This window comes from Anoplophora glabripennis, unplaced genomic scaffold, assembly GCF_000390285.2.
Source record: "Anoplophora glabripennis isolate ALB-LARVAE unplaced genomic scaffold, Agla_2.0 scaffold35, whole genome shotgun sequence".
In the NCBI taxonomy this organism is placed as follows: Eukaryota; Metazoa; Arthropoda; class Insecta; order Coleoptera; family Cerambycidae; genus Anoplophora; species Anoplophora glabripennis.
In genome coordinates this window covers 629639-649314 of record NW_019417117.1, presented here as the reverse complement: position 1 = coordinate 649314, position 19676 = coordinate 629639, and the positions used below count along the sequence as shown (strand labels likewise).

The window sequence follows — 19676 nt, the reverse complement described above, 5'->3', positions numbered from 1 at the left end:
TTAAGGTGGAAGAGTTATAGTGCAAATTCTCATGTAATACAAGAAAATACGGGTGCATCGTTGCTAAGAAAATAAACTGGACAGTTTTGGGAGCGATTTGTCTTCATTTTTAATGCTTAAAAGTATGTTTTATGTATGTTTACATTAGAACCTTAGCTTGTAATTACAGTTATCCAATAAAATTTCTGAAAACAATGACATATGTTTTTAACTCATACAGAGTATACAACAGTTTAATACATTTATTATTATAAAACTTATAACCAGTACTAGATGTTCTAATAACGATATGGAATACTTTAATAACAGTTATTGCTATTATTTCGTAAAGGATATAAAAAACGTTGTATACTAGTGAATTTCTGCGATTTTTCTCCATTTTATGCCAATTACTCAAAATTGTGTTTGAGCTGCATATAGGCTATATTCTAGGCCGTAAATCGACTAAAATCTGATTAACACTCCTAGATCGATGAATGCATTTCATGTATTTATTAATAGACGTGACACATTCCCTTGTAACGTGATAATTTATCATCAATAAACAATAAAAACAATAATAATTAATAAATAAGATAAGAAGAACGGTTACAAGAAGGTTGTTAAATGTATGCAATAACAGAGAGACCTTCCTTTAGGCCTTTCATACGATAACATTCACAATGATAAACACAATGGCATCTGTTCTCCAGAAATTTGTTGCCTGCTGGTCGTTCTTAATAATGATGACGATGACCTTTTCCAAGAAAGGCATCAATCATGTCAAAAAAATATCTTGAAGGATACACCGAGTCGCCTGATTCTAACAATAATTTGTGCCGTTTCGAAAAATCTCAAAAGATGTTTTTCTCTTTCAGTTGAACAGTTTTGTAGTCATTTAAGCTCTGAACAAGCAACTTTCTCGAAATATGGGGTGGCTACTAGTATCGCCTATGAATAGGTAATGAAGTCGCCACTCTTTTCATCTATATCTATGCTTATTCATTCACTATTATGTCATTTGCAGTTATATATGTATTTATAATATATGCAGATAGTTTTTTAAGTTGCCGGTGTTCGTACTCATTGCAAGTTCACAATAGCAAAAAAAATAATTAATTGATCATTACACGCAATTAGCAAGGACTGGTTAGAATACGCCGCTATATTTTTCCAATCATATACATACATATTCAAGGTAGTGACTTCAACGTGCAAGAACGCAATAACTGTTTTATTTATTACTATTTGTGTCGCCAAACGACAACAGTTGCAACAGAAGATCTAGGTTAAGATACTTAAAATCCAATCAAGCGAAATGCAGAAATGTATTCCTGCTTGTAAAAAGACAAAGGAACGACTTCTAGAAGAACTAGAAATACAACGTACTTACAATCAGTCGTGTGACAGATAGAAACTATTGAAATAATTACATTCACAATGCTGTTTTATTATTGTGCAACAATATAATTTCGAGAGCAATTTTCAACGTTACAAAGATCGGAACATAACCTTTGTTAATGTTAACTAATATCAAAGTACAGTGTGATCGATTTTGAAAAATGCGTTTTTCTAGAAAGATAAATTCTGAAAACGAATTTATATTCCCTCTCAAATGCAACGTAAACAAATTATGGTTGTACACGATATTTCAGAGATAAGTGCCAAAATTTGAATCACGTATTTAATTTATCCAAAACAACAACTTTTGTCTAATAATCTTTTTCTTTTTTTAAAACTTCTTAGTGTTTAAAATTGTCAAAGTCATTTGTTTGTTCCACGTGCCTCGTCCATAGCCACTGTGATCCGTCACACAAATTTCCCTCCTATTTTTTTCAATGGTTTAAACTGAAATGTGTCGAAAAGTCCTGAATCAAACAGTAACATATTATATATTTTTAAAAAGATAAAAATGTAATTAATTAAATATGCACTAATTTATAGGGTATTCCATTAAAAAAAATTATTTCATTTAGTGATTTCCATTATTCAATTGTTTTTTCAAATATTGTATTATAAGAATTCATAAAAAAGCTAAATCTTTTGTATTAAAAACTGTTTTGTAATTTCAATAATAAACTCACAATAAATTGTCAGATTATAGTGAGTAACCCTGTACAATTTCTAAAAATAGTACATTTTTCTTACCCGCAATTTGTCATTTAAGAATTCCGCGTAACGTAGATACAACATCATGCCACGATGACAGTTATCTTTGACTATCGTGATGTTGTCCACACAGAATTCCTTCCAGATGGAGAAACAGTCAACAAAGAATATTATCTGGGCATTATGAGGCGTATGAAAAAGCGTATCCTTCACAAAAGTCCAAATATATGGAAGGAAAATTCTTGGATTTTGCACCAGAATAATGCACCACCACAAAGCGATAATTGTAAATCAATTTTTGACCAAAAACTCAACGAATGTCATGAAGCAGCCACTGTCTTCGACGGATATGGTTCCTGCTGACTTTTTCCTCTTTCCCAAACTCATATTACCATTTCGTGGAATACGTTTCCCGACGATAGAAGCCATAAAACAAAAATCCCTGAATATGCATTTAAAAAATCCTTTGAAGACTGGGTTGTTCGTTGGAAAAAGTGCATTGCTTCAAATGGGGCATATTTTGAAGGAGACAAAATAAATATTTTGATGATTAATTGAATATATTGTGTTTTATCGACAATTTCCGAACACTTTTTTGACAGAATATAAAGCAAAACGCTTAATTAAGTTAATAATAAATAAACCGTTTATTCCATATTTTTTTATTTGTTGACGTTTGTTAGCATCATCGAAAATATCAAATATTTCCAAAACTAAAACATGATAAGTGCGATTTCCAACACTAATTTAAGCAAAAAAAAAACTTTATCCACTAAACATTTTATACAAAAAAATATTAAGTACGTTCTGCTAGAATTTTCAAGTCGAATCATGAATAGCACAATTTTCTTAATGGATTTTTTTTTAATTTGATTTTCATTTGATTGTATACGGTGTATTTCATATTTTTGATCACGAGTTAAAAAGTGGATGCTATTTAATATCACATCCCCTGATTTAACAAATTTTAACGTTTGCCTGAGGACCATCTAAATTCATTAAACCAAACATCTAGAAAGGCATCTTCATTACTATGGCTATCCTCATTAAATGTATTTGAGGCTTATCTGTGAAAATTATCATCCTTTTAAGAAACAGGTAAACAAACTTAAAAGTCATCTTGGGAGGTACCTGTTGAAGAATTTTTCAAAGTGGGCAACCCTTTTAAGAGGGGTGATAACAAATATATTCAACTAAACCTAATACACATTGTGAGACTTTATTATCAGACATGTAGAGACAAGTCGTAAGAAAAGCATTTACTGCTATAGATAGCAATTACTACTATGTATTTTGATATTTGATATAGCATAGATTAGGATACAGCCTACATTTTTTTTAAGTGATAATAATTGACTTTCTCTTCCATAATTTTACACAGAGCGGTTTTTTAATAAAACATGACCATGTAGAAGACGAAAAATGTTTCTATTTTCCTCATTTAAACTTCTTAATCAGAAAAGAACAATGACATTTATTGAAATCACTGTGAAAATGTAAACCTTAGAATTTGACAGCAAATTACTAACAAATTAAACACATTTTTTTTATTTTCACATTTTAGCAAGCAATTTAGAAAATCTGGTCTAGATACATACTTTTGCAAAATGATTTAGTCATCATTAAATTAACGTTATTAATGAACATCGCGAAGAGAAATGGCCCTAAATAGGAACCTTGAAGATCATCTGAGACCATCATTTGAAACGGTCTTTTATAGTAGAATGGAATATCTCTTGTCTTTATGTCTGTATTCGAGCCTCCACAACTATCTCAAAATTCGAAATGTAAAAAGCTTCATCCATCAGACTAAATTCCACAAGGCAGCCCTCTTAAAAGCGTTTAAAAATATGAATCTCGGCGAGAAATATGAAGAATCCCAAGCGTTTCGGACGGCAAAGCGCAATGACTCTTTCTATTTTGATGTAAAAATAGACCTGCCCTGTTACTGAAGTTACCGAGGCATGTGGAATGTCGTACGTACGAAAAAAATACAAGCGCGTTAGTGTCAACCTTGCTCTCGTTAATCCAGACATCACGACGGTACGAATACACAGAGAAAACATCACTTTGGGCATATAAACAGAGCGATTATTAATCACATCTGAAAATATACGTGAAATTTTGACGTAACTAACAAGCAAATTAGTTACTTCTGAATTATAGTCGGCTTTGGTTTATTTCCGTGTGAATTTAACTGACCCAGATTAAATTAAGTGAAAAAATATCCACCAAAATTATTTTCAGGACAGTTCGTACGTCATAACTTTTTATATAAACTTTTTCAGAAAATTAATAATAAGGTCCTTTTAAAAGAGGATAGAAATAACGTTTTTCCGATATCTTAAAAGTCCTTCGAGATATTTTATTCATGTTTTAAACTTGGACCTTGGGCATATGAATAGATACTAATTTAGACTGTATTATTCAAATTCTACATGCTGCGGAAAGAGTTGTTGTAAGGGGGTGTTGTGGCTGTCATTATTTCATCCCAACTTTTCTGTTTTTACCTCAGTGATCTCTAGAAAAAATTGTACTTTTTGAGTGTGGGTTACATATAACCAACATGGGAAAATTCTAAATTTTTATGGCGATATTTCCAAGTTTCTGACATATTGTCTAAAGAAATGCTTATTTATCTAACTCTTTTTTTCCTATTTTTATAAAAAGTTAGAATTTAAGAGTTTAAGGGTACTGGCAACACCGCATAGCAAAAGTCAGCGGTTCTCAACAGATTTTCTATTAAAAAAATCCGGCATGTTTATTTCAAACATGGCTCTCTATTCCTAATTTTTTCGAAAAAAAAACTATTAACTACATATTTAAAATATATGTACACATTTGAGGTTCAACCGGTGTAAGTGTTAAATTCTAAATACTTTTATGCCATTGTGGCTAAAAAAAAATTTTACAGGGCAACTTAATTGGCATAAGAGAAGAATCTTGACAAAAAATCATGAAATAACATATCTCTGCAGTAACTTGCGAATCATCGTAATTTTAAAGTAAGATAATACAAACAGATATTTATTTTGCATATATTTCTTTGCATCTGTAATTTGTACTTTTCTGTTCAAGTACAATAGGTATGTATACAGGGTGATTCAGAACTTATTAAACAAAATTAGATGTACAGGGACTCTTACAATACAATTTTGTTAAGAAAAAATCAAAAAGGACGGTTCGAAAATGATTTAAAAATACACTTCTGTACGGCACTGGAATCTGGTCCACGATAAAACCTGACCTCGCACAATGCGACCGGCAGGCAAGTGTGATAGAAACGGACAAACACTTGAAAGAATTTCGCAAGGCAAGAAATAAATAGAAATTTATAGCACCTATTTTATATCGGCAAAGTCAACTGCTTTTGCCCTTATTGTTATTATTAATTAATAAAATTAATTTGTGGTTTTAAATAATAAAATAATTTGACATATCTCAGTTACAACAACTGTTCACTATTTTGTCCACCGACGTGTAAATACGTTTGGGCCCGTCTCATCCAGTTTCTACGAACTAACAGAAATGTTGTCTTGCTTCACCATAAATTAAAACGATATTCATTAACTCCGAATTGCTTTTCACGTAAGCCGTCTTTGATACTAACTACTAAAAAACTATTGTAAACACTATCGGAACGATTGTAAAATAGGATTTCAGTATTCAGAGTCGCTGAGGCCACGTGGCTCTCCATGCGTATTGTGAATGACGCTAGAGACTACAGTTGTTCAGCGATGTAATGCTTGGAAGTACTATAACTTCAATAATTTTTTTCACGATATTGACTCCATTTCTCATGCCGCATCTATTCCCAAATTTTTTTGGATAAGTTGTGAATCACCCTTATATCTAGGTTGTTTACTAGATATTGCGAGTGTAATTAAGTGCTGGGCAGGGCTTTAATCCGCAGAGTAGTTGTTTCCCATAATATCGTTAGTTATTGATACTCTTGTTTAGTTTCGACAAATCAAACTGTTTGCGAGATATTCAGGTTTACATATGATGTTACACATTTCAAACAGTTTCTAAACAAGTACTTCAACTGTGTTATAGTATAAATAAAATTAAATTTGCACAATTTTATTTATTTTCTTCTTTCAAATATTTTTAGTGAAATTCTCATGAAACATAAAATAATCCAAAATCAGTTTGAACATCTCTGTTACTTGGAAAAATATAAAAATATGCATACACATTTATTTTTTAAACTTCATTACCTTTGACCTTTAAAAAATATATAAATAGTTTATTTTTTCAAATAGCCTCGTGGAAACTTCATTTCCTTTTTACCTTTTTTTTAGTAATTTTCATACCCCGCCGCTTGACAAGCTAGTGTTTCCTCAAATAACGGCCCGCGTTAGATGCAGAGCATACACACACAGAGCATATACTGGGTTGTGCATTGTTGTCAAATCTCATAACAAACGAAAGGTTATTAAAAAGCAAATTTCCACACCACCCGCCTTGAGTAAAAAAATAGCAACACATAATTGTTTGTAAAACTTAAAATGATTAAAATAAAATTTTATTATTATTTTAAAACATAATTTAGTTTTATTTACAATTAGTAACGTATCTACATACCCATATTGGATAACAGGTACTCATAAAGCATGTGCAAATTTTTAATTACTAAGAAAAATTTTTTTTAATGTTCGGCGCTTTATCTACGTTGACATAAAACAATTAAATTAAATTTAAAATAACAAGTCGTCATATTAAAGTAATCTATTGTTGCTAAATTATTTACCATTAGTTTCCCTGTGTAATAGTTGATTAAAAAAATATATTTACAATTAGTAACATATCTCCGTACTAATATTAGTTAACACGTCTTTAATAAATCATGTAAAATGTTTTATTTTTTTAGAAATGATAGAATGTTTTTTATGTTCGGCGCTCGACCACAGTGATATTAAAAAAATATGGTGCTTTAAAATAACTCGTCGCTAACTCGTCGTTGTACAAAAGCAATCTGTTTTACTAAATTATTTTTCATTGTAACTTCGCATTGTAAAAAAATTATTTCTGATTCGTATTCTGGGGGAACACGTACTTACCCCTAAAAAAACACCTCCACTTAAAGTTACAACCCGTATAGAAGAGGGAGCATTTTTCAAAAAATGTTGTTATGAAAAAGCTTATTGATTTTCAAAAGTACTATGATTTAATTTTGAGTACAACTCGCCCTGTATATTTCCCACTTTTATGTGTACATCGTACATCTAACTCTAAATATAGAAAATTGCATGGAAACCTACACAAAATTATTGGACTACTTCATATTTTAAATAAAAACACGTCCTCGCAAATTTTACAGACACAAAAATCTCCTCGCCCACGAAATTCGAACTTGGATCGGTAGGCCGAAAATAATGTCGCGGTTTCGATAGGTATGTAAAGAAATCTAGAAATAATAACTGGATTGCAAGTGCCAGAGTACGTTATGCTAATAGAAATGAGCATGTGTTGTTGTATCAACTAGAAACGTGTTTGTGTATTTCTAAAAAAAAGATTAAATAATTTATCAACACGACTTCGGTGCCAATTATTTTCGGCCGGGTTGGAATTGGAATTTTATGAGGTGGCCCTGTTGTTACCTAGATTGCTTGAGAAGTGAGGAAATTTGGTTCGTACTCAAAGAAATCGATTCAGTTTCAATCGTAAAACAGAAACAATTAAAAATCGGTTTGACAGACTGCTTTTTGTGGATTTTCTACTTTTATACATCAAAAAACAGCGTATCTTATCTTACTGACAGTGGATTCTAAAAATTATGCTACAAAACAAAAGTAGTAATTCCACCAAGTGAAGACATACAGGGTGATTCAGAACTTATCCAAAAAAAATTTTGGATGTACAGGGGACTCTTACAAATACAATTTTGTACAGAAAAAATCAAAAAGGGCAATTCGAAAATGATTTAAAATACACTTCTGCACGGCACTGGAAACTGGTCCACTGTAAAACCTGACCCCGCACAATGCGACCGGCATGGCGGCAAAGCGTGATAAAAAAAAGTTTCGCAAAGAAAGTAATAAATAGAATTCTATAGCACCTATTTTATATCAGCAAATTCAACTGCTTTTGCCGCTATTGTTATTATCAATTAATAAAATTAATTTGTGTTTTTAAATAATAAAATAATTTGACATTCCCGATGTTACAACAATCGTTCAAAATTTTATCCGCCGACGTGTAAACACATTTGAGTCCGTATTAGGTACTCAGTTTCTACGAACTAACACAAATGTTGTCTTGCTTCACCATAACACAAATGCTTCACCATAAATTAAAACGATATCCATCAACTCCGAGTTGCTATACACGCAAACCATTTTTAACACTAACTACTAAAAAACTATTGTAAACACCACAGATAACAGGTAGACATTATGGTAACGACGATTGTAAAATCGGATTTCAGTATTCGGAGTTGCTGAGGTCACGCGTATAATTTTTTTCTCGGAGACTATAAGGATCTTATAATTTTTTTTACGATATTGACTCCATTTCTCATTGCCTGTATTCAAGTTTATTAACACAAATAAAATTTCTCAGAAAATTTATGTGCATTGCGTAAATTAACCGTGTTAATTTTTTTAACGTCTAGTTACTGCACAAATTATGCATGGGCGACGCTTGCCTTTGATACCCAACGCACAAAAGTCATAAAGTCAAAAAATGCTTGTATTTTTTATTATTTGTTTTTATTTATATTTAGTGAGGAAACATATAATAAAACCATTTGTACACTCCCTACGAAATTTGTTGAGAGAATTTCAAGAAAAAAATAAGCCAATAAACTACTGTAACAATTTATCGCGTGCCTTGAAATGTTCCGCATTATTTTCAGGATGTTAAAATAAAAACACGACATTATTCGACTGGGAATTAAATTCCTTTCTTTTATTTTTCACCTCCATTGATTTATTTTAATAAGAAATTATACTACAAATGCACAAACAGTATGCACATGTCTACCTCTGATCTGAAGCTTCGCATCGATCAATTTATTCGATATCTTGCCCTGCCCTGTCGGCCTGGCGTGTCGGTTTTTTGCTGAGGGACGCTGGCCGTACTATTCATTGTCGTTTGTATCTAAGTGAGTTTGACACTTTGCTTGGTCGATTATATGGCACGTGTTTTTACGATAGTCAGTAGCATTGTGTATCGTGCGCATAGAGCGGCACATAGGTTGACCACAAATTAAGACTATTTCTGCTACTACAACGCGTATTGCCGCTTACCAACATAATATACAGGGTGTAAGAAGTTTGACTACCATTACTTCAGCATGAGATACAGTAATCATAAATGAACAAAAAAGTTGTATATTACAGGGGCGTAAGATTAACAGATTTCAAAATATAGCGAGTATTAATATTGGGGAGTTTCATCACAACGTGACAACAGCGCTTAACCTAAGCTATACAGCTGATGCATACCATGTACGCACGCGGCAGACTTGTCCTACGGAAAAAATGTAAACAGCCATTATTGTGAAACATTTGGTAAATTTCAAGACAATTGTTTTCCAGTTTTTAAATAAATAAAATAAAATGTATCAATTTTCTAGTACGAAGATAGTGTTGTGCTTAAATATTAGCTCGAATGTTAGTAATTATGAATCTCTTAAAACAGGCATTTAACTTTTAATCAAAGTAGGAATTTGAAAAATATGTAATTAAAGTACTCAAAGATTCACGTCATCCAAATAATCATACGTATTAAAAATAATTTAGGTGCTTATCAAAAAGCCAAATTCAGTAATTTTTAAATGCACAAGTACAAAACAAACTACAACATATGCTCAAAATGTCACCAGAAAAGGAAATAGTGGTACGGAAAAACACTCAGACACGGTCCAATTCCAGATACCAACTGAATTGCGTATTGCTGGCTGGACATCTTAGTACTTCGTGTTATTCGCTGCGCCGTTGTCACATTGCTCGACATGAATTTTATCGAATTTTAAATTTATTACAACACTTATTTTTTAGAATTAAGCATAAAGAAGTTCAAAAAAGTGATAAACATTGTATTTTATGGTATTCTATGCACGCAGTTATGTCAATATTCCTTAGTTAATCGAACAAGTTGAATATTTTGATTTTTTTTTTCTCGGAAATGGTTGAGTTTAGGACCCATGTCATATAAGGTTTTTTTGTTTATTTTAATGTATTCTATCGTTTGTTAAAATTAAGGCAGTCTAACACCCTGTAGATTGCGGTGTCTATTTATGTACCTATTATAAAATGTTAACGTTATAAAAACCAACAACAAATGATAAAAACTTCTAATTTTTATTTATCGCAGAGTCTAAGGTAAAATCGCCCAATTAAGTAGCGGTTAATAATTATTTAAATTGGACAATTTCTTTTTCTTTTCTTCTGTAAGGAATAGAAAAAAAATCTTTAACAAAATCAACTCCAATATTGACGTGATACACCACAGTCCTAATTTGATAAGTTTTGAATCATTCTGTACATATTTCGATTAAAACTTTTACTTAGAAGAAAATGTTAAAAGAAGGTTGACAAAATCGTTTCTACTTTCATGATCATTTAACGAAAATATATAGAGAAGACCTCAGTCAAAACTTTTTAGGCCCTACCCAAAATAACTAGCAAAGACGTTTCGTCTTCATTATATCGTCATCAACAATAAATTTCGAAATAGTTTTGGAAATGATTGGCATACATTTGTTATCAGGTTCAATAATATTTATTTTATAATAAAATAATAGAAAGCATTAGTCTCAACTTCCAATGTACGACACTTGGGTACGATGACTCGTCGATACAATCATAAATAAATATTTACTGAATTCATGTCTGAACTGGCTGCCTCTTTGTCCAGAAAAATTCGGTCTCGTTCGCCACCGCGCTAGTGCAGAATCGAGAACTTGTGCAACTATTTCTAATCGAACAGATATACGATTTTATGTGGCGTCAGTTTTGAAATAAATCGATGGATTTTTATTCCTCTGCGATAAATCAAGTGGGGGCGTTAGAAGTAAACTTGTTAGAAAGCTATTTTAAACAGATTGGGCCCTGTAAATCAACGTTAGTGTTTTATTTAATTTTTTAATGTCAGATCGTCTCTAAATACGTCAAAAGAGGCGTATTCTTTAGAAAAGCCGCAAGCAAATATGTAACTTTATTACCTATAAGACTCTAAGGTGACCTTTGAGAATTTCTGAAGTGGAAAATGTTTTATTAACTAGTTAATGTGAAAAAGTGAATTTTTAACAATGTTTTGAATTGATATAAAGTTTATTGTAAATTTTTACAAAATATTGTTACGTCTCAAGTTGAAATTCATTAAATAAATTGCGAAAAATTCTATTAATTGATGATTTTCCGTTTTTTCGGACCCGTCGTGCGGAGCACTCAGTACAGCATTAGGACTTATTTCCCTTTACATAAGTATGGACGACTTCAAAGAATCGAAAGGTAATGAATACGCTTGAATTCGGGTTGTGTATGTTTATACACTAACCAGAGACTTCTGCTCTAGTTATTGAACTACACGACACCAGAGTCGACGTTCCATCACGCTCAATGGCTCTGACAACTCTCGGGTACTGCTCTTCGGTATGGATTCTGACATCTGGCCTCTTTGGATTCGACGATTCATGACAGTTGATTTCCGCGTCGTGGAATATGGCTGATTCTTTAGATAAGCTTTCCTGGGGTTTTCGTGATTCTAAACGCCTGGGGCGAAATTTTAACAGATGTCGCCTGTCATGACTAGGTGTTTGAAGCGATTTGCGGCCTCTTTGGTCAGTTTCAGAGATTGAATTTGAAACATAGGTGAAAATTTTGGCAACTATTTTGGTTGGATTTTCTGCGCGTATGCAGACGGCTTCGTAGTCCAAATTTAATACTTTACTAAAATTTGAAATACACTCAGGGCTTGGAATACAACAATTTAAACATATTTTTAAGATTCACCTTGTATAAATCAAGCATAATACCCAAATTTATTTTAAATATCCCTTGGAACATAAAAAGAGATATAAAACAATGAACTTAATTCTTAAGTTTTATGACATTGTTTACGTTCTGCTAAGTGTCCTTCCGTTTACTTCCTAATACGAAGGATTGTTGTAACCTTTTATTTGCAAACGAAATGCCTACCTCTGGATTTTCTGTGGATCAACTCGAACAAGCAAAGCAAAGAGTGGTCTGACCGTAATCGGCAACCCACTTTTATGATAGTTTCGAGTGTCGTTACAATATCCCGCTTAATTACAGTCATTATACAGTTCGTGATGGAGTAGATGAACATTTTATGGTTTTCCACAATGGGTTTTCTAGAGCATAAAATTGAAAATATCTGTTTAGTTGCTTTCTATTCGAAACCGGTGTAGCATTAAACATACAGTTTATGTTGTTAATGTTACCGACAGAATATCTATCCATCCTTGGTTAGATCTGCCATTTCCCTTTGTAGAAAAGATCCTGTTAAAAAAGCAACAATTTTTATTTCAATTTTATTTAATTTTTTGACACAGGCATTTTAAATATGCATCTCAATATATGTAAAATAAATAAGTATTCAATTTAGTTTGCCATTAACTTCTTCAGGTATTTTTTACTGCGCGGAAAAAATATCTTATAAAAATTTACGATATTATTATGACTCCATTTTGTGCAAATGTTATCATTATTGTAATTATGCATATAAATAATTTTCGTATGTCATTCTTCAAAAAAATATACCTATTTTTATTGCAGTAAAATTTATTAGTATTATCCTGTTGAATTCTACAACTTGTATCTGTTATTGTAGTTATTTATTAAAATATATTTCGAGATATACTTTATTATAGTCTGGGCAATACTGGGCAATAAATCTCAGCAGTTGACAAGTGGTCGACAAATTGCCCAGCAGTGCAGTGCAGCAATGCAGAATTTGGTGTGATTCAGGTAATTTTAATTTTTTATAGGCACCTTCTATTAATCATTGATATTACAATTGCGAAAGGGAGAAATAATATTATTACAACATGGCATTTTGGAGACCTTTTGAAATGGAACAAAACGAAATTTACCATCAATATAACAAAATTGTTTGAGGACATAAATAATTAAAATGTGTTGTTGGCTAAATGAACAAATAATAGAAATTTTCTGCACATTATATACAAATTATTATAAGTTTTTACAGTCATCAGAAAACTTTTTTAGGGACGCTTATGAAACTCATTAAATTTTATTGCCAGGCGTTTTTACATGTTCACCTGACTTCGGAAAGACTGTACAACGGTGAGGTTTTATTCAAACATTTTAAATACAATTTGTTGGTAAAGTGTGACAATTAGTTGTATTTTCTATACAAATTATAGTCAATGGTGGTACAATTGTGAATTTGTGAGAACTTTTAATTGACATTTTACCAGCTGATTCTTTTATTTCTATTTTTATCCATTGCCATGTGCGTTGCCGATACCAAATCCTATATACAGCATTAATATAAATTTTCTGGATAGTTACCTCACATCTTTGAGAATCATTGAAATTGCGGAAACCAAGAAGAAAGCTATTGAGCAAAACTTAAAAACATATCGATTTGCATTAAAGCAAGAAAGTTCAAGAAACGGTCTTCAAAAAAATATCGAGAAATCCTAGAATTGGTTTTTGCAAGTTTTAAAATTATATCATAATTTGCACTTAAGCATAGGTATAAGGGTTTCATTTAAAAATGCACGATATCTCGAAAATAAAATGAGATATTTAAGTTCTAAAGTTCGTGTATGTCGAGATTTGTACTCAAACGACATTTGAATTTGATTTAAAAGATCACTGATTCCAGATATAGATATAAGCTGTATATATTTTTTTAAAGAACAAAAAATTATTATACAGGGTGTCCCAAAATTAAGCGCCAAAGTTTTAACCCATCAAAAGCAACACTTTTGTCTAATAAATTTTTTCGGTTGGTTTGTACCCACTGCTAACGAGTAGCCTATGGATTAAAGAAATAACTAAGTAACTAATATTTTATGGAATGATCTTAAAATCTTTTGTTTATCAGTAAAACAACTAAGTTTCGACTTCAGTCGCAGTCTCGTGCAACAAGAATTTAGAATTTTTTAATATTATATTCTCTTACAAATTAAGAGTCTTTCGAAAACAAAAATATTAGACAAAAATTGTTGCCTTTGATAATTTAAATGTGCGGTTCCAAATGTTTCAATGTTTCAATTATTTCTGGGACATCGGTGTTTGGGAACTATTTCACATTAAATTAATCTTGGTAAAATGGTAACTTATTTTATTTAGAGTATCTACTGCACTATTAACAATTAATTATCTACTTGTTTTAATTTTTATATACGATTTCACATTTTCCTAAGTAGTTTTTATGATTATTTTACAATATGTACTTATACGCCGACTAAGTAATACTGCAACACACAACGCACGTGCACAAGATGCACAGGGTCGACTTACGTTCTTAATTAATTTCTCGAAAAGAGAAGCATTTAGACCATCAGTTGTTTAATAAAAGTTGCTCATATTCGTGCTCTCTAAACAAAATTATTTATTGACAAAAATAAGAACCGACTGAAAATTTAAAAAAATTAAATCTATTTCGGTAAATGTTTTATTTGCAGTTTAAAGTTATTGCTTTTAATCAAGTTAAATCCATAGTCTCCAATACATTTTATCAATTGCCCTTTTGAATTAACTATTTTTTATAACTTGGAAAAATAAAGACGAAAACGTTTTAAAAAACATCGAATTAAATAATTTCTAGTCAAACAATTTTAACCAGTAAAACTTGATATGATAAGCACTTACATCCATTCCAAAATTAATTGGTAGGTCAGAATTTACTGGATTTTCATTTCCTTAATCGAATCGAAAAGTTATTATGTTATAAATATAGTAAAATTTAGATATCTCTTTTGGTTTTCGAGATATCAGGCTTAGGATTTTTAGAGGAAACACCTTGTACATAAAAATTTCTTTTAACTATAGTCAGCAAAAAGAGGTGTACTAATAAACACATGGTAACGTTTTTAGTGCTTTCACCGCCAGTGGTAGAGTTCTTAGTCATTGAAAATTTAAAATAATTTCACCTTACGAGCAACATCACTTACTTTCACCTTAAAACCTTCGACATTAATGACTGCAAACATTGCGAACTTTATACTTAGTTACTATGATGAGTCATAACAATCTCACTTTTTCTCAATTAAATCAATCAAAAATACGGGTTCAACTCCACTTCCTATCTTGTTGAATATGCGTGCCATCATGCATAATTCTTTCACTAATGTATGCATACATGTACATAAATTATATGAAAAGGTATTTGTCCTGAATTTTAATTTTATGTATTTCTCCAACCAATGGGAATATTGCTTATGTTCTAAGAAAAACATAGCAATTGTCGACGGGACAACGAACTGTTTATCAATAACGTTTTTCATTTACTTAAAAGGTCATTTAAAGTTTAAAATATTTATGTGTGTGTGTTGTTTTTACTCATTTCTTTTGAAGCTTGTTTTGCGGGGAAAATTAATGCTATGGTTCTCCTGGCGTCAACTTACCGGCATGCTCCAGCACGTGTTCCAGACAAAAATTCCCAGCTGGCAAGAGGAACTTATCGTTCACGGACAAACTGCCGTTGCCCAATATCTTGGACTCGTGCAGTTCAGCCACAACTTGGTGCCTCTTGTCCGGACAAGAAGGAAACCCTGCCCCGAGCGTCTTGTCCTGACCTATGTCAATTTTGTAAGTGTCACCTTTAAAGTATATACAAGTGTTGTTCTTCTGCGAGAATATAGCGTCGTCCCCACAGCATTTTTTAACAACGGGATAAGAAATGCTCTGGGGGTCGATGCACACCATAGTGAAGTGGTAGTCCAGGCAGAACTGGTCGGGGTGGAACAACTTGTTATAGTGGAAGCTGAACAGGGACCCGTTGAAGAAGGGGACACTACTCTTGTTCTCGTTGAACAACATCACCGGTTTCTCGCACTTCGGTCTGTGGTTCTCCACGGTTTTCCAGTGAATCGGCAATTTGCCGCTGAACTTCTTCAGGCCTTCCCGCGCGGTGAACACCAGCAGTTCCCAGGTGCTCGACTCGTTCCTTAAGCACTTAAAATCCGACATCAGCACCTCGTCGTGGTTGCAACACTTCGAGATCGTCACGGGCTTTAGGGCCAGAGCCGCTGGAAACGCCAGAACTAACAGAACAATGCCCGCCGACACCGTCATTTCGAAACGCCGAAATCGATTCTATTTCAGAGCATAGTTCGTTTCGTCGGACATTTCACACTCGCAATGTCTGACGCGCGTGTTTTTGAGGATCTGGGTAGGCCGCGTACGCTGTCTTCTCGAGAGGCTCGATCGTCAACTGTTTTCCTTCCGATCGCAGTAGTTAACAGTTGCGGTGGACCGGTCGCTCCCCACTTGATGTTCGTCTTACCTTTACAGATGGGCCGCTGCGATCAAGGCTTGTCCTCTATTGGCGCCCAGTCCAGAGGGGTGGTTGGGGATCGGAGACGCGATTTCTAGTATTATACAATAGAGACATAGGCGCAGAAAGCTACCGTTTATGAGATACAAGGCGTTGAAATTAATAAAAGTAAAACAATTTTTTTAAATATCTGGAAAACCGCATCATAATATGTCTCATAACTCGTAAACCAAAAATAAAGGCGTGTTTTTTCATCCGAATGTTTCAGACCGTTGTAAAATGTATTCATATTACCAATTACTTCAGTGGCGTAGAAGTTTTACTTTGAATAAGGAAACGATATCCTTGTTTCTCCGCCACTGGTTTTTGAATTTGGAATGTGTACATACAGAACTAGAAGAAATATTTGAAAAAAATGTGTACCAAATTTGGATAAATTTTATTTTTTGTTAATTTCAACGCCCTATATATCTCATAAACGGTGACTTTCTACGCCTATGTTCATCGAGTAAAGTGATGTTAATTTTTGTTGTTTAGTACTTTCTCGAAGTTTATCTATTAAAATCTGGACCACCCTGTATATTATACGAAACATGTTTTTAGTGTCAGACACATTTTTTTTGTATTTTAACACAAACCGCGCGAACAGAAATTTGGTAATATTAGAAAAAAATCGGCAGACCAGACCAACGACTAGCTCTGTAAGCTGCTTTGCAATTAATTTACCTGTAGGGTAAATTCTATATAAATATAGAATATAATCATTAAATAGCGTGCCTAATCACATTTTTCTACAAACTTCAAAAAATGACAAGGTTTGCGCATTGACAACAATATGCGAAGTGACACTTTTTTTCGGATTCTTACGTTACCATGACACCGTGCGCGAAATACTTCGCGCACTAGGGTGCGAAGTATTTCGCANCCTTTACAGATGGGCCGCTGCGATCAAGGCTTGTCCTCTATTGGCGCCCAGTCCAGAGGGGTGGTTGGGGATCGGGGACGCGATTTCTAGTATTATACAATAGAGACATAGGCGCAGAAAGCTACCGTTTATGAGATACAAGGCGTTGAAATTAATAAAAATAAAACAATTTTTTTAAATATCTGAAAAACCGTTTCATAATATGTCTCATAAGTCATAACTCGTAAACCAATCACTTTTCGCCAAAAATAAAAGCGTGTTTTTTCATCCGAATGTTTCAGACCGTTGTAAAATGTTTTCATATTACCAATTAATTCAGTGGCGTAGAAGTTTTACTTTGAATAAGGAAACGATATCCTTGTTTCTCCGCCACTGGTTTTTGAATTTGGTATGTGTGCATACAGAACTAGAAGAAAAAATGTGTACCAAATTTGGATAAATTTTATTTTTTGTTAATTTCAACGCCCTATATCTCATAAACGGTGACTTTCTGCGCCTATGTTTATCGAGCAAAGTGATGTTAATTTTTGTTGTTTAGTTCTTTCTTGAAGTTTGTCTATTAAAATCTGGACCACCCTGTATATTATACGAAACATGATTTTAGTGTCGAACACATTTTTTTTGTATTTTAACACAAACGGCACGAACAGAAATTTGGTAATATTCGAAAAAAATCAGCAGACCAGACCAACGACTAGCTCTGTAAGCTGTTTTGCAATTCATTTACCTGTAGGGTCGCTTATTTAGGTTAAATTCTATATAAATATAGAATATAATCATTAAATAGCGTGCCTAATCACATTTTTCTACAAACGTCAAAAANTTATAAAAAGAGGGCGACCCCTGTCCAGTTGTACACCACTGGTTGAACCTCTAGAGCTCGAATTTTAGGGAATGCAAGGTCTACTGGCATACATTATCTATACCAAATTTTATTGAGATCGGTTAATAAATTCCGGAGATATAAACAAAAAATCAACAAATTTAACACCCTGTATCTCTAAAACGAAGCCGTTCCAGACCCATGTTTATAAGGCAAACACCTATTATTTTAAAGAGATCTATCTACCCTCGAAGTTTCCTGCATAAAATTCGGACCACCCTGTATACAGGAAATCTCCGGATTTTGAAAATTCAGTTTGAAAAAATAATCATATCTGTTTAGGCAAAATATAATTTTTGTACAAAAAAATTGGATTAGGGAAAGTTATTGGCAATTAAAATTTATGTATACAGGGTGTTTGGAAAAGTTTGTACAAAATTAAGGAGGTGAAAGTAAGGCCAAAAATAGTAAAAAAAGTTCCTATAAACATTGGTCCTCCGGAGCACCGTTACGGAAATATGGCCCTCCAAAGGGGTCTTATCATTTGGATATTTTTTAAAATAACTTTCTTTCTGATTAAGACGACGGAATCAAAATTGTAGGTAATAATCATACCATAAGGGTCTTTAACTATCATAAGTTTCATCAAAATCGGATATAAATAAGAATAATTTTGTAACTACTCAACAGAAATTTTTCGAATTTTTTTTATTCCTTTGAATTATCAAGCAAATATTATTTCTTAATAAATTAGACTTTCTTGAAGAAAAAATGTCTACTTTTTTTAGAATTCTGCGTAGTTTAATCCGAAATAATTATTTTTTAAATAATATATGGCTAAGAAGAGTAACTTTTTTTTAACATTTTGACATAGTAGGCATCTTTGATAGTGACAGTTTCGTTGTAGTGATACTAATGATCGCCACTTTCGCGTACGCTATCGTTTAAATTCTTACGTTTCTTTATCTTCTTAGTTGTGATCTTTGCGCTTGACTTTGCATTTCATTCGATTTTTTTACAACCATGAACCATCACGGGCAGACGCTCTTCTTACACTCGCAATGGGATTACGTTAAAAAAATCGTAAAATTACTTCGTCTAAATCGTATATCTTGGAGTTAGGGTTTCTGATTTCATAGCCCTTGCATGAATTTTCCGAAACAATCTTGCAGAGGGTTGCCTTCTATCAGGAAAACGCTGCCGATACTCTTTGAGCCGACAGATTATTTCCATTACAGAAACCATAAATAAAATGCATATCAGCATATTCACGGTTAGTAAAAGCATGATGGTTCATGGTTGTAAAAAAATCGAATGAAATGCAAAGTTGAGCACAAAGATCACAACTAAGAAAATAAAGAAACATAAGAATTTAAATCATTGCAAGCGAAAGTG

At 32.7% G+C, this 19676-nt stretch overlaps 1 protein-coding gene across 1 annotated transcript in view; it reads right to left on the bottom strand.

Annotated features, from left to right (window-relative positions):
- LOC108912284 (probable G-protein coupled receptor Mth-like 1) overlaps nucleotides 1-16331 on the bottom strand; it is a 227511-nt gene extending 211180 nt beyond the window's left edge. The window contains exon 1 of the mRNA XM_018717484.1: nucleotides 15662-16331. Coding sequence (XP_018573000.1) covers nucleotides 15662-16331 — 670 coding nt within the window. The remainder of the gene's footprint in view (nucleotides 1-15661) is intronic.
- Between the last annotated feature and the right edge of the window lie 3345 nt (nucleotides 16332-19676).